At 44.7% G+C, this 26,183-nt stretch overlaps 1 protein-coding gene across 1 annotated transcript in view; it reads right to left on the bottom strand.

Moving 5' to 3' along the window:
• The window catches only part of cdh13 (cadherin 13, H-cadherin (heart)), a 377,317-nt gene that overhangs the window by 177,350 nt on the left and 173,784 nt on the right, over positions 1-26,183 (bottom strand). Inside the window, exons 5-6 of the mRNA XM_088997038.1 lie at positions 20,590-20,595; positions 20,348-20,500 (exon numbers count right to left, since the gene is read on the bottom strand). Coding sequence (XP_088853164.1) covers positions 20,348-20,500; positions 20,590-20,595 — 159 coding nt within the window. The remainder of the gene's footprint in view (positions 1-20,347; positions 20,501-20,589; positions 20,596-26,183) is intronic.

Here is a 26,183-nt window from a genome sequence, read left to right as displayed (position 1 = left end):
GTCTCTTGGCCGACCGGATGGCCGCCAGGTTTTTATGCTCCGTGTAGACGGTGAAGTGGTGTTTCGCTCCCTCAAGCCAGTGTCTCTATTCCTGCAGGGCCAGGATGACCGCCAGTAGTTCCCGGTTGCCGACGTCATAGTTGGCCTCGGTGGGGCTGAGCCGGCGGGAGAAGAAGGCACATGGGCGTAGCTTCTGGTCCGTGGGAGAGCGCTGGGACAGGACGGCCCCTACTCCGGACTCGGATGCGTCAACCTCAACCGTGAACGGGAGGTCCGGGTCGGGATGACGCAGAACAGGGGGATTGGTGAAGGCCAGACGGAGGCGGTTGAATGCCCCCTCAGCGTCGGGCGTCCACCTGAAGGGAATCTTGGTGGACGTGAGGTTAGTGAGGGGGAGTGCCTTCTGACTATACCCGCATATGAAGCGGCGGTAGAAGTTGGCAAACCCCAAAAACCGCTGGAGCCGTTTCTGCGTCTTCGGGATCGGCCATTCCACCACCGCTTTAGTTTTAGTGGGGTTGGCCCTGAGCTGCCCCTGCTCCACGACGAACCCTACGAAGGACAGAGAGCGGACATGGAACTCGCACTTCTCTGCCTTTACATAGAGCCGGTGTTGCAGGAGCCGCGCCAGGATCTGTCGGACGTGTTGCCGGTGCTCCTCTGCAGAATGAGAAAAAATGAGAATGTCATCCAGATAAACGAAAACAAAAACATTGAGGAAGTCCCTGAGCACATCATTGATCAAATTCTGGAAGACGGCGGGCACGTTCGTGAGTCCGAACGGCATCACCAGATACTCAAAATGTCCTAACGGTGTTTTAAATGCGGTTTTCCATTCATCCCCCTCCCGGATGCAGACCAAATGGTACGCACTGCGGAGGTCTAATTTGGAAAAAATGGTTGCTGATTGAAGGGGTGTGAAGGCAGAGTCCATGAGGGGGAGGGGGTATTTGTTACGGATGGTGATGTCGTTCAGACTCCGGTAGTCGACACACGGACGCAGGGTTCCGTCCTTCTTGTCAATAAAGAAGAACCCTGCGCCCAGCGGAGACCGTGACGGCCGGATGAGTCCCGCCGCAAGGGAGGAGTCTATGTAAGTACTCAGCGCTTCCCGTTCTGGTTGTGAGATGTGGAAAAGTCTGGAGTCCGGTAATGGAGCCCCTGGCTGCAAGTCAATAGCACAGTCATACGGTCGGTGGGGTGGCAGGGATTGGGCGTTGTCTTTGCTGAACACCTCCCGCAGGTCGTGGTAGCACTGTGGCACGCCCTTGAGGCAGATGGCCTCGGGCGGGCCACCGCGGGAGGGGTCTCGCCCTGCCGTAGCCGACCGCAGGCAGTTGGCGTAGCAGTAGGGGCTCCAGCCCTGAATGGTGGGACCCTCCCGGGAGATGGACGGGTCGTGGGTATTGAGCCAGGGGAGACCCAATAGACCCTGGATGCGGAAGTCGACGGAGTATTCTGCGGCAGAACGGGCCCCTTGGACGCAGTCCAGTAGTCTCCCCTCAGCTTCGGACTCCGTCACCGGATGATGGAAAACCCAGCGTAACTCGGCGACGAAGTCCGGGTACGAGGTGCGCAGCTCCGGTCGGGACTCCCGGATGGCCAGCACCCATGTCTCGGCTTCTCCCGTGAGCAGGCTGGTGATGAAGGCTACCTTCGCCTCATCGCTAACGCAGGTGTATGGATGTTGCTTAAACACGAGCGTGCACTGCATTAAGAACTGAGCGCAGCGCCCGGTTTCTCCTGCGTAGCGTGAGGGTAGAGGTAGTTGTAGAGCGTGCCTAATCACGGGCGGGGGAGACTTGGCTGTGAGGGCGGAAATGCGTGCCTCAGCCGCCTCGAAGCGTTGAGCCAGCGTGGTGGTGATTTGGCTGACTTCCAGCTGGCTCGAACTCTCCGCTTGCACGGTCAGGGCGGCGAGGAATCTGTCTTCGCCGGCGGGATCCATGGGTGGTCGGAGTATTATGTCATGTTACTTGAGGCTTGAGGGCAGGGCTCGAGTGACGAAAGGAAAGCGGGGAGGTTGGATCCAAAATACACGGCGAGACAGATACTCGTGAACAAAAGTCTTTACTGAGGCACGCATGAAAAAATGAAAAATGACAACAGGATGAGGTGAGTGAGAGAGATCGGTGACGGCTGACCTGACGGCACGGAAGTAGCAAGGGTGGCTTTCAGAATACTCCGACGGAGACGGTGTAATGCGATCGGCAAATATAGTCAGATGGCAAGGGAATGACAAACAGCTGTGGGAACCCAGGTGCGTGATGATGCGAGGGGCCGTCTCCAGGGAGCAGCGGAGGAGGTGACAGGAGGGGCGGGGCGCGCCCAGGACGACGACGAGATGTGACAGTAAAATGAACACATTATTTTATATACAGTAAAGTCTCGTTATATCAATATCGGATATATCGATAGTCCCGGTTATATCGATACTATTTCTATGCACGCACTGAGAAAATTACATGCAAACAGGGTCGGATATATCGATAGTCCCGGTTATATCGATATTTCTTCGGACTCCCTTGAATATCGATATAACGAGACTTTACTGTATTTGATATCTGGCAACAGTAAAAGTAAAAACACACCCAGATGTAATTTGTGGCATTACTGCTTCACGACAGTGTTTTTAAATGAAGGACTATCTCAGTAATGCCCTCTCTGTGTCTGTTTGAACTCGACATTGTGATATAGGGTACATGCTGGCGTGTGTGTGTGTGTTTGTGTGTGTGTGTGCGTGCATGTGTGTGTTCGCACGTGTGTGGTGTGTGGGTTTGCGTGTGTTGTGCTTCATCTATTGCCCACATATAGAGACTAGGTGCACAAGAGGCCTATTTCCTTGTGTGCAGGGCAGCTTATCGTGCACTCTAAAGCCTAGGAAATTATGGTCCAGTCAAGCAGAAAACAGGAGGATTGGGACAAATGTCAGCAGTTGCAGCAACTACAAATCGAATGGGTTTTACATTGGTATGCATAACAGCAGTCTATTATTGTAATTCATGTGTAATCATAAAAGTAAAATGGTGTCAATGCCCAATGAATGTCATCAACTGTTTTAGCCCTCTATTAAAACAATCTATGAATGAAAAGTAAGTCTTTTGAAAGAAATATCAACTTGTACATTTTCTGTACCCTGTAGTCGGTCAAGTGGAGATGGAGCCTCTCAACACATGATGGATTGGCAGGCAATCTCAAGGTCACACATAGAGCGAGGTGGTCATTTCGACTTGTATTCACACTCTCACTGAGTAGGAAATGAACCAGTCCTGCCTGTTTGAAGTCAGGCGAAAGTACCGCTACACCAGATGCAAGTAACCTTTAATATTCAAATGGCCATTTTGACCAAATATCACATAAAATTGGTGTGGGAGAACAGCGAGTGGAACATGAACCTTTTGAGATCTAAAGGAAGGCTAACATTGCATGTTAACTTTTTCTTGACCTGTATTTAAAAAAGGAATAAAGACTACAGTGTCAGTGTGACAACAATTATCAGTGTGAAGACCAAATAAATGTTTCTGTGATTGTGCATTTCAGATATGATTTGAATGAATGGGCCATTGATTGCAATATGCTAAATTCTGTCAGCTACCTGTGACAAATCTATCACTCTGTTCGGTTGTGTGCTCATGAATCAGGGTGTGTGATTTATTACAGGGGAAAAAGGGGTGGGGGGGGGGGGGGGAATTCCAAGTTGATTCTGAGCACATACTTATATTTGCAAAGCATTAAGTAAAGGCTTCCCAATGACAATGGCAAGCAATAAATTATTCATAATTTATAAACAATAAAACACTCAAGGCTGCTTACTATGAAGTCAAAAAGGCAATTAAGTAAAAGTGATAAGAGTGAGAGGCACAACAGTTATTTTGTGTAAATTGAGTGAGAACCTAATTTACTCTGTATGCTGGTTAAAATCGTTAGATTTCAGATGATTTTTGCGAGTGAATGACATGGTTTGAAGGGCACACTGTAGTTGAGGCATTGTCGAGTGCCTCTTAAATTTGCTGTCCACAAATACCAAGCTGGAAATTTGAATATTTTGACAGTGAGAGATCTCACTTTTTTGGAAAGCACACAATTACTATTTTAAAATGTCATCTCCCCCCCCCCCCACACACACACATACACTAAAACACACAGACACACACGGGCGCACATTTACAAAACCAATTCCAATGGAATTGGGACATTGCGTGAAAAAATGACAACAGAAAACATTGTTTCAAAATCATCTTTCACCTCACTTTTGAAATTGAATACCAGACAAAGACAAGATATTTAATGTTCGACTGGATTAACATTTTGCGTGTGTATATATATATATATATGTGTGTGTGTGTGTGTGTGTGTGTGTGTGTGTGTGTGTGTGTGTGTGTGTGTGTGTGTGTGTGTGTGTGTGTGTGTGTGTGTGTGTGTGTGTGTGTGTGTGCGGACTGGGATGCATAAGGGCATTCAGTGTCAAAACTGGAAACATTTGTCTGGCATAAAATAGCTTGAGGCAAAGCATATTTCTGGTAACCATTTTTGTGGTTGCTTGGTTGAGTGGGTTAAACTTTTTTTCCCCAGCTCCAATACCATTTGCATTTTGCTCTGTACTTATGATGATATTTTGCAAGATGGTCTGTTTTTTTTTGGGGGGGGGCATCACAATTATGATATTTGAATCAATATTTAATCTAGTTAACATCTGGAATTTGAGAAGAGTATGTGGTCAGCTCCAGTTGCGTTTATATTAAAGTATTTCATATTTCAAAGTTTATTATTTAATTCAACGCAGTACATTTAGCTGTAATCTGCTCGAAAGTGTTGCCAGGTATTCAATTAGGTAGTGCCTACATTGATCTTGACGTGAACAGAATTGTCATTTTTATTGGCAATTTAGGTGTTGCGAATATTCTTTAATCACATTGCAAAGCATTTATAAGCAGTGCAAAATAAATCACATTTCCAATGTGGTTTATAACACCTGCCAAATGTTAAATATTTATGAAATGACAGGTGGAGTGCAAACCACAGGAGACTTGCTGTTGATGTGCAAGGTAATGGCACCTCCAGATGCCCAAGTTTAATTTTAGCCTTCTAGCTCAGAGATGGGCAAACTATGGCCCGCGGGCCACATACGGCCCATTCGGCTTTTTAATCCGGCCCGCCGAACTTGTCCAAATTATAGTAAAAACAGTGTCTGATAGTCTGAAAATGTTAGCGGACAAGTCAAACAACTCTGAAAAGTTGCCTGCCCGGCCATAAAGAAAGGCGAGAAATCGCAAAAAAACATTGTCGCAAAGTATATAGGTTTTTCTTAAATTAAGGCTGTGCCTACCACAAACGCTACGTTGCTTAATTTACGGAAAATATCTGTGGCCGAAGGTTTTATTGCAGTTGTCCTTTGCCGTCTTTGTGCACAATGCGGTGTTTGCGTTGCGTTGTCTATTACGGGCCACTGAGCACCTTTCATAACTTTCAAGTACACTTTACAGTCATGGTTTAATGTAAATGTACCTTTTATAGCGACAGAGATTTTGTGAGCTTCTTTTGAATCTTTCTTCTGGGGCTAAGGTTCTGTGCATCTACTTTTGAAAATGATATGCAAACGCACGACTTTGCTTCGGACTTTCCCAAGCGTTCTTGGGAAAGTCCGAAGCAGGAATCAAGCTTCTGATTGGCTGCTGTGCCGAGTATGCAAATTTCAAAAAAGTCAAAGTCAGAGTCAGCTTTATTGTCAAATATGCTAATATGCATGACATACAGCACAGATGAAATTAATGTCCTCTCGGACCCAGCGTGCAAAACAATCAAAGCACTTATAACATGGCTAATAAGACATACAATTGACAACATGTAAAGTGAGGGAGTGTCGTCCGGAAAGTGAGGCAGTGACGTATGTAAAGTGAGGTAGTGACATATGTAAAGTGAGGAAGTGACGTACATAAAGTGACATAATGTAGTAATGCAAAAACAAACAACAAGAAAGGGTTGAAGTGATGTCTTGCAGAAAAATGAGAGTTCAGGATGATCGTACAGCATGTAGCGTGTACTCAGAGTTCGGTGAGTGTGGCAGTGAGAATGGGCAGGCTGGGCAGGGCTGGGAGGGAGTTGAGTCTCCGGACTGCCTGGTGGCAGAAACTGTCCTTGAGCCTGCTGGTCTTGGCTCGGAGACTCTGCAGTCTCCTACCCGATGGCAGCAGGCTGAAGAGGCTGTGGGAGGGGTGTGTGGGATCGCCAGCGATCCGGATGGCTCTGCGGGTGAGGCGGGTGTTGTAGATGTCCTGAAGGGGGGGGGGGGGGGAGAGACACAGATGATCTTCTCAGCTGTCCTCACGATGCGCTGTAGAGTCTTTCGGCAGGACACGGTGCAGGCGCCATACCACACGGTGATCAGCTGGTCAGGATGCTCTCGATGGTACCGCGGTAGAAGGAGGTCGTGATGGGGGTCGGGGCTCCAACTCTTTTGAGCTTGCGGAGGAAGTACAGGCGCTGGTGGGATCTCTTGGCCATTGATGCCGTGTTGTGGCTCCAGGACAGGTCTTCGGATTTGTGCACTCCCAGGAACTTGGTGCTGCTCACTCTCTCCACTGCAGCACCGTCGATGGTTAGTGGAGCATGCTGGGGGCGCACTCTCCTGAAGTCCACAACAATCTCCTTCGTCTTCTTCACATTCAGACGGAGATTGTTGTCCTTGCACCACGTGGCCAGGCGGCTGACCTCGTCACTGTAGGCTGTCTCCTCGTCGTTGTTGATGAGGCCCATTATGAAGAGGTTAGGGCTGGGTGATGATGGTGAGCAATCGTGCGTGAAGAGGAGGGGCTCAGCACACACCCCTGGGGGGCCCCTGTGTTCAGCGTGATGGTGCTGGAAGTGTTGTCGCCAACTCTGACTGCCTGTGGTCTCCCCGTCAGGAAGTCAGTTACACAGGGAGGTGCTGATCCCCAGTTTGCTCAGTTTATCGGTGAGCTGTTGGGGGATGATTGTGTTGAATGCTGAGCTGAAGTCGATGAACAGCATTCTGACGTAGGAGTCTCTGGTCTCCAGGTGGGTGAGCGCTGTGTGGAGAGCAGTGGAGATGGCATCATCGGTAGAGCGGTTGGGCAGGTATGCAAACTGGAAGGGATCATGGTTGGGGGGGAGGGCAGCCTTGATGTGGTTCATAACTAGCCGCTCGAAGCACTTCATGAGGATCGGAGTGAGTGCGACCGGGCGGTAGTCATTGTGGCAGGTGGGGGACGACTTCTTAGGGACCGGGATAATGGTGGTGGCTTTGAGGCACGTGGGCACAACAGCCTGGCTCAGAGATGTGTTGAAGATGTCCGTGAAGACATCTGTGAGCTCCACAGCGCAGTCTCTTAGAACATGGACAGGAATGCCGTCGGGACCCGGGGCTTTTCCTGGGTTGGTCCCTCTGAGGGATCGCCTCACGCTGTCCTGGGACAGTGTCAGCACCTGTTCGCCGGAAGGTGGTGGGGTCTTCTGTGCTGGAGTGCTGTTGTCTGCCTCGAAGCGGGCAAAGAAGTCGTTCAGCTGATTCAGCAGAGTGGTGGAGTTCTCGCAGGTCTGTGGAGAGGGCTTGTAGTCTGTGATGGTTTGTATCCCACGCCACAGGTTCCTGGTGTCTCTGCTGTCTCTGAAGTGGTTGACGATCCTCCTGCAGTGCTGTCTCTTGGCCATCCTGATGCCACGTGACAGGTTGGCCCTGGCTGTCCTCAGGCCCAGCTCATCGGCAGCTTTGTAGGCAGCGTTCTGAGCCCTAAGGAGCCTGTGGAGACTCACCCGTCAGCCATGGCTTCTGGTTGGCCAGGATGGTGACAGATCTGGTGACAGTCACGTCATCCATGCAATTCCTCATGTAGGAGGTAACAGAGTCTGTGTACAACACACAAGGGTACAACACTCACCCACGGTCTTGGAAGTTGAACGGAGAAGTCTGATGTAGTCCATTTTATTGTCCAGCGAGCGCACGTTAGCCAGCGTGATGGTAGGAATGGACGGCCGGTGGGGGCTAGCCGCGAGCCTAATGCGGATACCTCCACGCTTTCCCCTCTTCTGTTTCCTCATACAGCGCTTGTGGTGCCTCCACTCTGGGTTGGGTGCAGGAGTGGGGGTCGGTGGAAGAGTGGGGGTCAATGGACGAGCCGACTCCCTGAGCAATCCATGCTTGCGTAGCACTTATGCTTCAGCTGGGTTTGGTTTTAAAAATGAACTGCCGATGTCGAGCAGAACCTCACGGGAGTAGGTACGCCTCGGGTGTAGCGAGGCAAAAGGAGACGGACATTTACACGAGTGAGACAAACATAATAAACACGAAAAAAACAATTTGCTGGGAGAGAGAGGAGCCGCTGCGTGTGCATGCGCCGCCATCTTGGAGAAAAAAAAAAAAACAAACAAAAACTGTACTGTAGTAGCCTATGTTTGTGTGCTTGGCAACGATACACATGTACTGTTTGCGCATGAAGGCGAGCGAGGGCGTCCGTGGCGAGTTTGTCGGGTGCGCGGTCAGGACAATCCATCCATGATTATGCGGAGTATAAGTAGATATTATTGTCCTTGAGTATTTCGTTGTGTAACAATATATATTGAATGTTGAATATGATTCCTTTTTTCAATAAATGTTGATTTGTTTAACTTTCCACTTTCGATTGAAACTTATTAAAAACAGACGCAATCTTGATAAATCACAGTGCGTATGTTATTTTAATCTATTTACATTTCCTCCTCCCAGTATCTGCAAAATAGTATGTAAATGCCATATCTTGCATATTCCTTGAGACAAATTTATGAACTGATAAGGGCTTTTTTCACATTTGAAAGACTGTTAATTAATCAATCGAAAAACATCCCTTTCATCCCTTTGCTGATGTGAAATGTAAATTTCTCCACTGCGACACTAATAAAGGCAAATCCAATCCAAATTGGGTTGTAGTGTTCTTACTGTGCTATGAGGTTTGCACACACTAGATTTAAAGTACAACCGACATCACTTTTCTGTTTCCTAACTGACATCAGAAAAATGTTTTATAGCATCTAAAATACCCAAAACATGCAGTATGATATTTTCAGTCAAATGAAACACACCAATAAAAATGACTTAAAAAAAATCGAAACCGGAAGTGGCCAGTTTCAGCAGGTCCCGCCCCCTTGTTCGTGGTGTCACGCCAAGACGTCTTGCCTTGCTCGAGAATCAAAACAATGGCTTCAGATTCAGAGAAGATGCTTTCTTGTTACTCATCCAGTTATGAATATGATTTAAATAGTTCTGAAGAGGAAAGCATACATGTTTGCAATCGATTAAATAATTTATTCCGTGTCATTTTGAGGCATCAGGGGGGGGGGGATGTCGCACCCAAAAAAGGCAGAACATGGCGACAATCTTCCGTGTGGAAATGGCTCAACATTTGTCACAACACACAAGGATTCACCATCGCGTTATTTATGTGTTTTCCTTCTAATTTCGCCATCAACACGGATCAACACAAGTTTTCAGACCAAATAAAGCGATTTGACAAATTATGGACACAACTTGTCCGGAGACATCGGTTGTCCTTTAATGCTTTAGTATATCCGGCCCAAACATTCCCTCCAAATGCTCCTGGCCCGGCCCCTCAAATTTTGGAACCCATTGTGGCCCGCGAGTCAAAAAGTTTGCCCACCCCTGTTCTAGCTGGTCCTGCATTTACAATTGAACTGACTATATTATTTAAGGTCTGAAATTGATACAAATCATAAAAGACAACAGAGACAGGTGAAATATGTTGGATTTGTGCTTGTAACCTAGTTTTGAGGAGTTGATGTGTCTGCCCCTTTTTTTCATTTAAAATCAGAGATTTTCCAAAACAACTATATAACCGGTACCTTACACCACCTGAAAAAAAAAAAAAAAATATATATATATATATATATATATATAATACATATATATTTATATAGTAAGGTCTCGTTTTATCGATATCGGTTATATTGATAATACTGCTTATTACGATACTATTTTCATTTCCCGTGGATATTTCTAGTCTTTTTATGTATAATTAGTTCCGTTTAGTACGATTCATGGTTATTACGATAATCCGGTTATTACGGTGCTCCTTTTCATCTCCCGCCGGCCATTTTGCTATGTTTATATCGATACACGCCATCGGTCGCGCCATTGGTCATGTGACGTCACGTTTGGACCGCCCCTGACCGAGAAAGCGACATACAATGCATTTTGGGTACTTTGTTTGATCTGAAAACTTCGTGTTGATCCGTGTTGATGGTGAAATTAGAAGGAAAACACATAAATAACGCCATGGTGAATCGTTGTGTGTTGCACCAAGACAACTATTTGATATTCGCTGTCACAAATTCTTAGCTGACAAATCAGCCCATTTCCAACGGAGCTTGGGCGCAATCTTCTGCATTTTCTGGGTGCTACATTGCTGTCATTGACGGCTCGAATTGATACGGCTCCTCAAATCAATTGCAAACATTTATGCTTTCCTCTTCAGAACTTTCCACTTCAGAATTTGAATCATATTCATAACTGGATGAGTAACAAGAAAACATCTTCTCCGAATCTGAAGCGATTATTTTGATTCTCGAGCAAGGCAAGACGTCTTGGCGTGACGTCACGAACAGGGGGTGGGACCTTCTGAAACTGACCATTTCCGGATTCATTTTGAAGTCATTTTTATTGGTGTTTTTCATTTAACTAAAAACATCAGCCTGCCTGATTTGGGTATTTTAGATGCTATAAAACGTTTTTCTGATGTCAGTGGGAAACAAAAACAAAAAATGGTGCCGGTTGTCCTTTAAATGTAGTATGTACAAAAACTACAAACCTCATAGCACAATAAGTACACTACAACCCAATTTATTAACTGTCTTTCAAATGTGAAAAATATCCCTGATCAGTTAATAAATTTGTCTCAAGGAATATGGCGTTTACATACTATTTCGCAGATACTTGGAGGAGGAAATGGAAATAGATTAAAATAACATGCACTGTGATTTATCAAGATTGCGTCTGTTTTTAATAAGTTTCCATCGAAGGGGAAAAGTTAAAGAAATCAACATTGATTGAAAAATGGAATCACTTTCAACATTCAAAACATATTATTACACAACAAAATATTCAAGCTCAATAATACCTACTTGTGTTAAATTCCGCCAAATCATATATGGTTTGTCCTGACCGCGCGCTCAACAAACTCCTCACTGACGCCCTCGCCTTCACGCGCAAACAATACACATGTACCGTCGCCGAGCACACAAACATAGACTACCTGCAGTTGAAATTTGCATACTCGGCACGGCAGCCAATCAGAAGCCTGCTTCTTTCTTCCGGACTTTCGCTAGCGTTATAAAGTCGTGCAATTGCATGTCATTTTCCAAAATAGATGCACAGAACCTCAAGATATGTGACGCTACAAAACGTAAATTTACATTAAACCGTGACTGTAAAGTGTACGTGAGACTTATGAAAGGGGCTTAGTGGCTCGTAGTAAGTAATGCAAACGTTGCATTGTGCACGGCAATGACAATCGACTACTGCAGCAAAATCTACAGCCATGCACATTTACCGTAAATTAAGCAAGGTAGCATTTATAGCAGGTGCATTCTTGATTTTTTAAAAAACTTTATACTTTGTGACAATGTTTTTTAATTGTGCTCAAGTTGTGAAAAATGGGGCAGGTAACTTTTCAGTTATCTGCCCTGTTGTTCGCTAACTTTTTGTCATGAGTTTTAGACACTGTTTGTACTATAACTTGGGCAAATTCGGCGGGCCGGATTAAAAAGCCTAACGGGCCGTATGTGGCCCGTGGGCCGTAGTTTGCCCATGCCTGACCTAGGGTCTTGTCTGGTGTGGTATATTCCATATTCCTGCCTCTATGGCTCTGGTGTTCAGGGCCTGCTCTTGAGCATGCATATATATATATATATATATACACTGGACGTTAGACGGCTCTTCAAGCAGCAGAAGAGCAAGAAAGCTGCGGGACCTGACAGAGTGTCCCCCTCCTGCCTGAAAGTCTGCGCTGACCAGCTGGCTCCGGTCTTCACACAAATCTTCAACAGATCCCTGGAGCAGTGTGAAGTCCCATCCTGCTTCAAACAGTCTACTATCGTCCCTGACAGGACGGACACAACAGGTCAGACTGGGAAATATATCATCCACAACACGAACCATGAGCACTGGAGCCCGCAGGGATGCGTCCTCTCTCCATTGCTCTTCTCTCTCTACACGAACGACTGCGCCTCAACGCACCCAGCTGTCAAATTCATAAAGTTCGCAGACGACACCACGGTCGTCGGTCTCATCAAAGACGGCGACGAGTCTGCGTACCGACAACAAGTGGAGCAGCTGGAGCTCTGGTGCAGCCGTCACAACCTGGAGCTGAACACGCTCAAGACAGTTGAGATGATCGTGGACTTCAGGAAACATCCATCACCACAGCTACCCCTCACACTATCCAACTGTCTTGTGTCAACCGTTGAGACCTTCAAGTTCCTGGGAATCACAGTCTCCCAGGACATGAAGTGGGAGGTGTACACCAACTCTGTCTTGAGAAAGGCCCAACAGAGAATGTACTTCCTGAGGCTGCTAAAGAAGCATGGCCTACCACAGGAGGTGCTGCAACATTTCTACACGGCTGTCATCGAATCCATCCTGTGTTCTTCCATCACCGTTTGGTTCGGGGCCGCCACAAAAATGGACAAAATCCGACTTCAACGGACAGTTAGGACGGCGGATAAAAATCATTGGCACCGCCCTACCCACTCTCGAGGACTTGCACACTGCAAGAATCCAAACTAGGTCGCGGAAAATCCTACTGGACCCTCCGCACCCTGCCCACCACCTTTTCCAGCTACTCCCCTCAGGCAGGCAATACCGATCCATGCGCACCAAATCCAGCAGACATTTAAACAGCTTCTTCCCCCAAGCCATTAACTCTTTGAACTCTTTCAACAGTAGCCAAAATGGGCCACTTAGCAGTTTTTTTGACGACGACACTAGTGCAGCGTGTTCTACCGGAAACAAATTCCTTTTGTGTTCTACATACTTGGCAATATAGATGATTCTGATATATATATATATATATATATATATATATACACAGTAAAGTCTCGTTATATCGATAACGGATATATCGATAGTCCCGGTTATATCGATACTATTTCTATGCACGCACGGAGAAAATTACATGCAAACAGGGTCGGATATATCGATAGTCCCGGTTATATCGATATTTTTTCGGACTCCCTTGAATATCGATATAACGAGACTTTACTGTATATATATATATATATATATATATATATATATATATATATATATATATATATATATATATATATATATATATATATATATAAACACCTACTGGCTAAAGAAACTCACAGCTCTCCACTAGCGCCTCGCAGCACAAATGAACCAGTTGCTGATGGATGGGACTCACCCAGGATGGCTAACCGAAGGGCGAACAATCCTGATCACGAAGGATTCCTCAAAGGGTGCAGTTCCTTCCAACTATCGGCCAATAACCTGTCTCTCCACAACATGGAAGCTCATGTCAGGCATCATTGCGGCTAAGATAAGTGGACACATGGATCAATACATGGGCAAGGCACAGAAAGGCATTAGTAGAGATACTAGAGGTGCCAAACATCAGCTGCTGGTTGACAGAACAGTCGCACAACACTGCAGGTCCCGACATACCAACCTGTGCACAGCCTGGATTGATTACAAGAAAGCATATGACTCGATGCGACACACATGGATCACTGAATGCTTGGAGTTGTATAAGGTCAACAGGACCCTGAAAGCCTTCGTTGCAAACTTGATGAGGATGTGGAAAACCACACTTGAAGCCAATGGCAAGCCACTAACGCAAGTGTCCATCAAATGTGGCATATACCAAGGTGATGCACTCTCCCCGCTGCTGTTCTGCATAGGACTGGACCCCCTCAGCCAGATAATCGCCAAGACAGGCTATGGATACCGCCTCAGAAATGGAGCTATGATCAGTCACCTCCTCTACATGGATGACATAAAGCTGTATGCTAAGAGCGAAAGGGACATAGACTCCCTGATCCACACAACCAGGATCTACAGCAGTGATATCGGAATGTCATTCGGGCTGGAGAAATGTAGTCGGATGGTGACTAAGAGGGGCAAGGTAGTCCACACTGAAGGGGTCTCACTCCCTGAAGGAACAATAGCAGACATTGAAAACAGCTACAAGTACCTAGGTATACTACAGGCCAATGGCAACCTTGAACTAGCAACAAGGAAAGCGGCTACGACCAAATAACTCCAGCGGGTGAGGCAAGTCCTCAGAAGCCAGCTCAATGGCAAGAACAAGACCCGGGCAATAAAAAGCTATCCCCTGCCAGTGATCAGATACCCTGCAGGAATAATAAGGTTTCCAAAGTAAGAGATCCAGATCACGGATGTTAAGACCCGAAAACTCTTCACCATGCATGGAGGGTTCAATCCCAAGTCCAGCACCCTGAGACTGTAGACAAGCCGTAAGGAAGGAGGCCGGGGACGAGTGAGTGTGAGAGCCACTGTCCAGGATGAAACATCCAAGCTCCATGAATACATCAAAGAGAAGGCTCCAACGGATGATGTACTCAGAGAATGTCTCAGACAATGGGGAACAGAGGATGAGGTGCTGGATGAGGGACAATCATGGGAGGAAAAGCCCCTACACGGGATGTACCACCGAACCATAGCAGAAGTGGCTGATCTCAAGAAGTCCTATCAGTGGCTAGAGAGGGCTGGCCTAAAAGACAGCACAGAGGCACTCATCCTGGCTGCCCAAGAGCAGGCCCTGAACACCAGAGCCATCGAGGCAGGGATATACCACACCAGACAAGACCCAAGGTGTAGGTTGTGCAAAGAGGCACCTGAGACAATCCAACACATAACTGCAGGGTGTAAGATGCTGGCAGGGAAAGCCTACATGGAGCGCCATAACCAGGTGGCTGGCATAGTCTACCGAAACATCTGTGCGGAGTATGGACTGGAAACCCCAAGGTCAAAATGGGAAACACCTCCCAAGGTGGTGGAGAATGACCGAGCAAAGATCCTGTGGGACTTCCAGATACAGACTGACAAGATGGTAATGGCCAACCAACCAGAAATCGTGCTCATAGATAAAGGGGAAAGGAAAGCCGTTGTCATGGATGTAGCGGTCCCGAGTGATGGAAACATCAGAAAGAAAGAACATGAGAAAATCGAGAAATACCAAGGCCTCAGAGAGGAGCTGGAGAGAGCCTGGAAGGTAAAGGTGACAGTCGTGCCAGTGGTGGTCGGAGCACTCGAGGCAGTGACCCCCAAATTCGACGAGTGGTTGCAACAGATCCCGGGAACAACATCGGACATCTCGGTCCAGAAAAGCGCAGTGCTGAGAACAGCACGGATACTGCGCAGAACGCTGACGCTTCCTGGCCTCTGGTAGAGGACCCGAGCTGAAATGGGGGACAGACACCACCCATGGTGGGTGAGACGAGGATTTGTTTTTGTATATATACATCCATCCATATATTATAAATATATATAGAAATATATATATACATCCAAAGGTTTAAATTTCTCAGTGACTCCAAAAACTATACCAACAATAGATTACATCACAGCTACTGAATCGGCGATTAAAAATAACAAACTTTCGTATGCAGAGGCAGATGATCTACGCATTAAAATATCAGCCCTTCTCATTAGTGCCAAACGTCCTCTGTCCAACATAACATTAGAAGAGAGAAAGGCGTTAACTACTCTACAAAAAGACAAAAATATTACTATTTTGCCAGCAGACAAGGGGAGATGCACAGTGCTTCTCAACACATTGGATTATGAAGACGAAATAAATAGGCTAATCAGTGATTCTAACACGTATGAGCAACTAAAAAGGGACCCTTCCAATAGATACAAGAAAGAAATGATAGACTGTCTCCAAAAGTTAGAGAAAGGAAAACATATAGACAAACAGATGTATTTTAGATTATACCCGGGAGAGGCCACGCCATGTATCGTGCCAGTGGTGGTCGGAGCACTCGAGGCAGTGACCCCCAAATTCGACGAGTGGTTGCAACAGATCCCGGGAACAACATCGGACATCTCGGTCCAGAAAAGCGCAGTGCTGAGAACAGCACAGATAAAAAAATAACGCCTGCCAAAAATACATAAAGAAGGGTTCCCCGTTAGACCCATTGTTTGTAGCATTGACTCCTCTACATACAATGTAGCCAAATATTTAAAAACAACTTTAGCTCCGTTGGTTGGTAACACAGAATATCACGCAGAGAACACCACAGGGTTTGTAGAGAGGATCAAAGACCTCATTTTGGAACCTGAGGAAACTTTGGCATCATACGATGTGACTTCTCTCTTTACATCTGTCCCAACCCCAGCAGCAGTCTCAGTGGTGAGGACGAGACTGCTGGCGGATGTTTCTCTGCATGAAAGAACCAAACTTAAACCGGATCACATCTGCCAATTATTGGAAATCTGCCTTAATACTACGTATTTTCAATTTCGGAAAAAAAATTATAAACAAATTCATGGTTGTGCTATGGGTTCACCAGTTTCACCCATAGTGGCTAATCTTTACATGGAAGAGATGGAGAAACAGGCCCTCACATCCTTCCCGGGGACAAAACCTAGATACTGGTTTAGATATGTGGACGATACTTTTGTCATAATTAAAAAACAAGAAATTCAATCCTTCACAGATCACCTCAACTCTGTAGACATCAACATTAAATTTACTCGTGAGGACATTAAAGAGAACCAACTAGCCTTCTTGGATTGTAAAGTAATTATAAAAGACGAAAGAGCGCTAAAAACAGAAGTCTTTAGGAAGGCTACGCACACTGACCAATACTTACTTTTTGACTCTAACCACCCTTTACAACAAAAACTAGGAGTTATCAGAACCCTCCAGCATAGGGCTAAACTAATACCAACTAGCATTGAAGGTAGAGAAAAAGAGTCAAAACATATCAGGAAAGCACTCAATAACTGTGGGTACCCTCAGTGGTCATTCAACAAATGTCAGAAAGAAAGAATAGGGAATGAAACCAATAATTCTCAAGATATAAAAAGGAGAGGAGTAGCAGTATCTTACATTACAGTCCTTTGGCAACATAAAATTCCTACCTATTTCAAACTGATAAACACGTTAAGGCAAAAATTAGTGCATCCAAAATATAGGCTACCAAATGAAAAACAGTAAAAAAAGTAATGTAGTTTATTCCATACATTGTAAGAATGGAAATTGTAAAGAGCAGTACATTGGGGAGACTCAACAAATTCTCAAAAAAAGACTTTATCAACATCGCAGGGATAATACAAGTGGGCCTCAATCGGCAGCTAGCAACCACTCATTTGACAACAATGAGGTTAAAATCTTAGCAAAAGAACGTAGATGGTTTGAAAAGGGGGTAAAAGAAGCGATTCTTATAAAACAACAAAATCCTTCATTAAACCGGTCTGGTGGGGTGAGGTTCAATTTGGATCGTTCATACAATAGCCTGCTTAGGCAAAACAGGTTAGGCAACTTTCGTAATGTTGATGAGGGTCGTAATGCTGATGAGGTGATACCGATGGGAGTGGGGAAAATAGGCCAGTCGTTAGTCAGGAATGTAGGAACAATTAGTGGGGCCACAGGGAGGGGTCCTCTGCCCCCCTCAACCTGAGAGTAGGGACCTATCATAGCTGTGTCCGTCACCACCATGTCTGGACATTAGGGATATATAAATAGGGCCGACACGACCAGTCAGACTTTAGTTCGCTGACGAAGCCTCTTGGATAGGAGGCGAAACGCCAGAAACCTTCAAATTTGTACAGATGACGGCTGAAGAAACCTTCTCATCGATCCATCCATATATTATAAAAAAAATCCTCACCTCACCCCTCATGGGTGGTGTCTTTCCCCCATTTTAGCTCGGGTCCTCTACCAGAAGCCAGGAAGCTTGAGCGTTCTGTTACCATCACTCGGGACCGCTACATTCACGACAACGGCTTTCCTTTGCCCTTTATCTATGACCACGATATCTGGTTGGTTGGCCATTACCATCTTGTCAGTCTGTATCTGGAAGTCCCACAGGGATATATATATATATATATATATATATATATATATATATATATATATATATATATATATATATATATATATATATATATATATAAACAAACAATTGTAGCAACCTAATTAGCTCTTAGCTCGTAAAGCCCACGGTGTTCCCAAACCAGCAATGAGAAAAACTTTCCCGTGTGTCCTGGGTCATCCCTGGGGCCTCCTCCTGTTGCAACGCAACTTGGAACACCTCACAAGAGAGGCAGCCAGGCAGTCTCCTCAAACGACATCTGTTTCCTCATAATGCAAAGCAGCAGTCCCTTTACTTTGATTCCCTCCTGGATGACAAAGCTTCTCCCGTATAGCAAAGGGACCACCCAAAATACCCTGTGGAGCAACTCATCTCAGCTGCTTGGATCTGGGATCTTGTCTTTCGTTCACAATTCACATCTCGTGACCAGGAACATATATTGCCCAGTAAATGGTGAGCTTTGCTTTTCAACTCAGCTTCTTTTTCACCACAACAGAACAATGCACAGTCCACACCTACCCAACCAAACGCCTTTGTCCAAGTACACAAAACCTATGTAGACTGGTTAACCAAACTCTCACACACCCTCAAGGACACTGCCCACAGTGTAGAGTTCATCAGGGTGTAAGCCACTCTACTCCTCCTTAATATGAGATTCCATTTCCCGGTGGATGCTCCTCTCCAGCGCCAGGGAGGTTGAGGAGTGTGTCACCTGTAGTTTGAAGATAACCCCGATCCACCTTCTTAAAAAGGGGGACTGGAGGTGAAGAGGTGTGCATATGATATGATAGTTGGTTATCAATGAAAAGGTTTCTTCAGCCGTCATCTGTACTTTTTTGAAGATGTCGGACATTTCGCCTCCTATCCAAGAGGCTTCGTCAGCATACTATTTCTATGCACGCACGGAGAAAATTACATGCAAACAGGGTCGGATATATCGATAGTCCCGGTTATATCGATATTTTTTCGGACTCCCTTGAATATCGATATAACGAGGCTTTACTATATATATATATATATAGACAGATATAGGCTACATGCAGTTTAAATTTGCATACTCGGCACAGCAGCCAATCAGAAGCCTTCTTCTTTCTTCCGGACTTTCGCAAGCTTTATAATGTCGTGCATTTGCATATCATTTTCCAAAATAGATGCACAGAACCTCAGCCCAGAAGAAAGATTCAAAAGAAGCTAACAACATATGTGACGCTACAAAACATAAATTTACATTAGACCGTGACTGTAAAGTGTACATGAGAGTTATGAAAGGGGCTTAGTGGCTTGTCGCAAGGAATGCAAACATTGCATTGTGCACCATGTTGACAAATGACTACTGCAGCGAAATCTACAGCCATGGACATTTACCGTAAATTAAGCAAGGTAGCATTTGTGGTAGGTACATCCTTAATTAAAAAAAACTTTGTACTTTGTGACAATGTTTTTTTAATGTGATTAGTAGTCTTATTGTGTCTCAAGTTGTGAAAATAGGGCAGGCAACTATTCAGAGTTGTCTGCCCTATGGTCCGCTAACTTTTTGTCATGAGTTTCAGACACTGTTTTTACTATAATTTGGACAAATTCAGCGGGCCGGATTGAAAAGGCTAACGGGCCGTATGTGGCCCGCGGGCCGTAGTTTGCATGGGAAAAAATGGATGGATGGATTTCTACCATGGCAGGCATCAACCACCTCATTGCTCATCTCATCTCATCTCTCATCTCATTTTCTGTACCGCTTATTCCTCATTAGGGTCGCGGGGGTTGCTGGAGCCTATCTCAGCTGTCTTCGGGCACGAGGCGGGGGACACCCTGAATTGGTTGCCAGCCAATCGCAGGGCACACAAAGACATACAACAGTCACTCTCACACTCACACCTAGGGACAATTTGGAGTGGTCAATCTGCCTGCCATGCATGTTTTTGGAGTGTGGGAGGAAACCGGAGGCCCCAGAGAAAACCCACGCGGGTCCGGGGAGAACATGCAAACTCCACACAGGGAGGCCGGACCGGGACGCGAACCGGCAACCTCTGCACTGTGAAGCCGGTGTGCTAACCACTCTACTACCGGTCCGCCCACCACCTCATTGCTTCTCATGCAAATTTCCTTCAGTGTTACATGCAGTGTTTCAATTCATCAAATATAGGCAATATGCATATTCTACGAATTCAAAAGTCGGTCCGTTTGATTTACTCATCCATTTGCAATATTTGAGTTTTATTTCACAGTTGATTATGTCACGCCGCAGACAACTACTGACCTGGTATGAATCGATGACCTCTCGGTCCAATGAGCGAGTGACTGACACGTCTCCTGTGTCTATGTCAATTGTAAAGAGACCTTTGGGGTCTTGGTCAGCGCCAGGTCCTGTCAATCGGAAGATATGGTCCCATGACTTCTCTGTTGAAATCACCTGCAGGCCAAAGCACACACAGAAAATCGAAGCTTTGCACATTTGTCAAGCCATTTCTTGCATTATATTGTTTTGTTAACAGTACTCACATGTGACTACAGTTGCCAGCACAACCCATGAGAAGGCCAGTCGGAAGGAAGAAAAAAAAAGGGGGGGGGGGGCACAGTAAAAAAATCACAAGTTAGAAAGACAAAAATCATTAGAGCATAGTAATTAGAGTAATTAGAGCCTCCAAATTTGAACAGCCATACAATAGCACCCAAACGACCATACAATTAGCCTGCAGCTCTGTTTTAAAACAAAGTCACCAGTGACAGATTGTGCAGTATGAATTCGTAGGAATGCTTTTAAACTGATTACATGTACTGTTATTAATGAACTGATTAAAAAACAGACACTTGCAGAGATTTGTTGAAATGAAGTCTTGTATTATGATGTTTATCTGTTTTATAACTTGTTAAATCAAAGTGGATCAGGAATTCATAACAGCATCAGTTTCTTCATATAGATGAGCATAATTATTGAAAATGTGTCATTGAAAGATACTTAAGTAAAATATAATCACTGCCAAAATGTATGTCTAAGTTTGAAAAAAGTTGATGACCCCTAGTTTGGAACTTGATGAAAATAATTCTGGAAACACACAAGTGCTTCACAAGCCAAACAAAACTTTAGCATGAATAACACTCCTGATACTTTACCTCAGTGAGAAGGAAAATCAAAGAAAAACTGTTTGTTTGTGGGTGTGTGGGTTAAATTGTTTTAGGGCACTACGACAAATATATCAGTGAAGCAAAGATCATAGACGAAAAATAAAATTCATTCAAAGGAGGCAGGCAGCAGTCACACTAAATTTTGGTGATGTTCCCGTTTTATAAGACATTGAAGCAGTATTTAACATGCACAATCATGTTGGTATTTCTAGTTTAAAAAAACAAAACAATACAAATAAAATAAAAATACATGCAAATATCAGCATTTTTTTTCTCAATGGATATTGTAAAATGCAACCAAAATTCATTTTTATGGATGAAAAGCTCCATGAAATGTGTATAAAAATGACATGTACTCGGAAGACAAGAGGAACCATCTTCAAATGTAAATGGTTTTACTTTATTCTCTCCATTCATCTATTTTTTGTGTTTATTATTGTTCCGGGTGAGATGCAGCCTATCCCAGCTCCCCATGGGCGAATTTATTCTATTTCATTCAAGCAACTGTATTTTATCACGGAAAACATATTTTTAGATTTTTTTTTTGGTCACAGCTCCAAATATTAAACTTTTATTTCAAACATTGCTTGTTAAGTTGATAGAGTTTAATAGCAGTGTGAACCTGTAATGAATTAATTCACATTCTATGATTTCACATGGGAAAATTAAGCCAACCAGTGCTGCTGACATGAGTTATGCTCAGAATTTGAATGTTGAGTGTTCCAGAAGAATTGTGGGAGCGTCATGTTCCAACCTTGTTCTCATTCTCCTTTTCTACTAATTTGTATGTTCTGTAAGGGCATGAATACTAAATTCAGCAATCTATCAATGAACCCAAACATCTTTATTCCTATCATGTTAGTGGTCGCTATTTGGTCATTGGAGGAGTTCAGGGTGGCAAGGCAACATATCAAAGGAAGGATTCACAGACGGCTCAGCATTAAACCAGCGGGAAAGCGGCACTACCAAAATAACGCATGCTGGTATTAAATGAGATGTGAACGATTTACAGAGCCGAAGACACGGCAATCTCAGGTGAAGCCGAAGTGAAGTGTCGGGGAAGTTTATCGTCATTACAAGATGCTTAGTGGGAGATGGCACTAACAGTATGAATAGTATGAGTCGACACACTGATTGACACAGGTGGTGGGAACTCCACATGCATCCAGTGACTTTATCTGTGCTGACTATGTCTCCCCTGTGAGTAGGGCGGGGAGCAAGGGGCTCTCCACCACCACCACCTTGCAACGTGTCTATAAACTCAAATTAATTGCTAAGATGACATGAGACAACAGGGTGTGTGATGCTACTTGGAGATGACAGGAAGGGAGCTCCTCTGCAAAAATGAAATAAGCATCGAAGCTATTTGTATAATTTGACCTTTTTGGAATCAGTCAAGTGTTTCTTTATCAGTGTCTGGTTTGGGGCCACCACAAATAAAGGACAAACTGACTGCAATGGACAGTTAGGACTGCAGAAAAAAACATCAATTGTACTGCCCTACTCACTTTCAAGGACTTGCACAAAGCAAGTACTAAGACAAAGGCATGGAAAATGCAATTGGACCCCCAACATCCTGCCCATTACCTCGTCTAGCCGCCCCTTCAGGTAAGCACTATCGAAACATGTGCGGACATTAAAACAGCTTCTTTCTCTTTCACCATCAACTTCAGGGACACTAATCCAGGGGTGTCCAAAGTCGGTCCTCGAGGGCCGCTGTCCTGTCTGTTTTCCAGCTCTCCCAGGAGCAACACACCTGATTCAAATGATCAGCTCCTCAGCCAGCTCTGAAGCAGCATCAAAATGGTCCTGGTGATTTGAATCAGGTGCGTTGCTCCTGGGAGAGCTGGAAAACAGGCAGGACGGCGGCCCTCGAGGACCGACTTTGGACGCCCTGCACTAATCTATGGTGGTTATTTGCAATGTTTGCACACTCATGTAAGACACTATTACTGGATTAACCATTGTAGCTCCAGCTCTCTACAGACTTGGAACAATTGTCGTTGATCAATATTCCCCAGAATCAGACACTTTAATACCCTCAAGTACGTTATGCATAATTGCAAACCAATGTTTGTATTTGTCATGATCTGGTTGGCGACCAACGGGTGGCACTGTCAGCCCTGCCTGCTGCCTCGCAGGTGATGGTCGTTCCCAATCAGTGACAGTTAAAAGGACTCCCGGCACGACCATTCGGTTTCGGGTCATTGTTGTATGCTCTGTATGCTTTGATTGCACTGTGTATGCATTGTATGCTGAGCATGTGTTTGTTTCACCTTGGCGGACTTTTACTCTTGGTTTTTCTTTTGATACTTTGTATTTTTCTGTTCAAATGATTTTAATGTTTTAGATTTTGTTCCTGTTGACTTTATTTTAATATAACCTCTCAAATACAACCTGCTGCTCCCTCCTGCCTGCTTTTTGGGATCCACAACTGCACAGTATTACACTTAGTGATACTTTTTGTTTTTTTTAGTAATAAGTAGTAACCATATCACACTGCTAGAGGGCAGTGTTGTCTACACAAGGGGGAATAAGGGCACCGGTTAGTGGGGGTGTAAGAGTGTGGTTGGACAGTTAGTCTACGTGTGGAGTGTTCCACTAGACCAGGGATGGGCAAACGAATTGATGACGATACCCATGTGACGTCACGTTTGGACCGCCCCTGACCGAGAAAGCGACACACAATGCGTACTTTGTTTGGTCTGAAAACTTTGTGTTGATCCGTGTTGATGGCGAAATTAGAAGGAAAACACATGAATAACGCGATGGTGAATCGTGTGTTGCACCAAGACAACTATTTGATATTCGCTGACACAAATTCCCAGGAGACAAATCAGCCCATTTCCAACGGAGCTTGGGCACCATCTTCTGCGTTTTCTGGGTGCTACATTGCTGTCATTGACGGCTCGAATTGATATCCTTTAATCAATTGCAAACATTTATGCTTTCCTCTTCAGAACTATTTGAATCATATTCATAACTGGATGAGTAAGAAAGCATATTTTCCGAATCCATTGTTTTGATTCTCGAGCAAGCCAAGACGTCTTGGCGTGACGTCACGAACAAGGGAGAGGGTGGGACCTTCTGAAACTGGCCATTTCCGGATTCATTTTGAAGTCATTTTTATTGGTGCCTTTCATTTGACTAAAAATATCAGCCTGCGTGTTTTGGATATTTTAAATGCTATAAAACGTTTTTCTGATGTCAGTAGGAAACAAAAAAATGGTGCCGGTTGTCCTTTAAATGTAGTGTGTACAAACCTCATAGCAGAGTAAGAACACTACAACCCAATTTATTAACTGTCTTTCAAATGTGAAAAATATCCCTGATCAGTTAATAAATTGTCTCAAGGAATATGCAAGATATGGCGTTTACATACTATTTCGAAGATACTGGGAGGAGGAAATGGAAATAGATTAAAATAACATATGCACTGTGATTTATCAAGATTGCGTCTGTTTTTAATAAGTTTCAATCGAAGGTGCAAAGTTTAAGAAATCAACATTTATTGAAAAATGGAATCACTTTCAACATTCAAAACATATTATTCCACAACGAAATATTCAAGATCAATAATATCGACTTGTGTTAAATTCCGCAAAATCATGGATGGATTGTCTTGACCGCGCGCTCTACTAACTCCACGGACGCCCTCGCCTTCATGCGCAAACAGTACACGTGTACCGTCGCCAAGCACACAGACATATGCTACCTGCAGTTGAAATTTGCATACAAGGCACGGCAGCCAATCAGAAGCCTGCTTCTTTCTTCCGGACTTTCGCAAGCGTTATCAGGTCGTGCATTTGTATATCATTTTCCAAAATAGATGCACAGAACCTCAGCCCAGAAGACAGATTCTTGTAGCAAGCAATGCAAACGTTGCATTGTGCACCATGATGACAAATGACGACTGCAGCAAAATCTACAGCCTTGGACATTTATCGTAAATTAAGCAAGCTAGCATTTGTGGTAGGTACAGCCTTAATTTAAAAAAAAAAAACTTTATACTTTATGACAATGTGCGGCCCGGTAGTCGAGTGGTTAGCACACCGGCTTCACAGTGCAGAGGTCGCCGGTCCGCGACCCGGTCCGGCCTCCCTGTGTGGAGTTTGCATGTTCTCCCCGGACCCGAGTGGGTTTTCTCCGGGTCCTCCGGTTTCCTCCCACACTCCAAAAACATGCATGGAAGGCAGATTGACCACTCCAAATTGTCCCTAGGTGTGAGAGTGACTGTTGTATGTCTTTGTGTGCCCTGCGATTGTCTGGCAACCAGTTCGGGGTTGTTTCCCCCGCCTCGTGCCCGAAGACAGCTGAGATAGGCTCCAGCAACTCCCGCGACCCTAATGAGGAAGAAGCGCTACGGAAAATGAGATGAGATGAGATGACAATGTTTTTTTTTTAAGTTATTAGTCGTCTTATTGTGTTTCAAGTTGTGAAAATGGGGCAGCCAACATTTCAGAGTTATCTGCCCTGTTGTCCCCTAACTTTTTGTCATCAGTTTCAGACACTGTTTTCACTATAATTTGGATAAATTTGGCGGGCCGGATTAAAAAGCCTAACGGGCCGTATGTGGCCCGCGGGCCGTAGTTTGCCCATGTCTGCACTAGACCTTCATACAAGAGAAGTTTGTCTTCAACTTAACAGTACTGGTTACTTAAAATGAGTAGCTGCACAAACTGTATATTATTTTATTGAATGGGCAGTACTAAGACACAGTTAACAATGTACTGAAAATGTGTGTTTGATAGACACTATGGTTTCCAAAAGAAACAAATGTTCTCATTTCATCCAATGTATGAATGGGAGAGGAAGTAGGAGAGCCACATACTTTAATGTATGGAATGAAAATTTGAAATATGGAATTGTGTTGTTACATAGTTTGCCTTTATGCCGGCAGCCATGCAAAATGGTAATGGCTCTCTACTGTGGCTTCCTAATGGAAGAAGATAGGAAAACAAAGGCTAACA

This window comes from Hippocampus bargibanti, linkage group LG05 (genome assembly GCF_051943395.1).
Source record: "Hippocampus bargibanti isolate YZ-2025 linkage group LG05, ASM5194339v1, whole genome shotgun sequence".
Lineage (NCBI taxonomy): Eukaryota > Metazoa > Chordata > Actinopteri > Syngnathiformes > Syngnathidae > Hippocampus > Hippocampus bargibanti.
The sequence above is the reverse complement of the archived record's forward strand: the minus strand, read 5'-3'. Positions and strand labels throughout refer to the sequence as shown.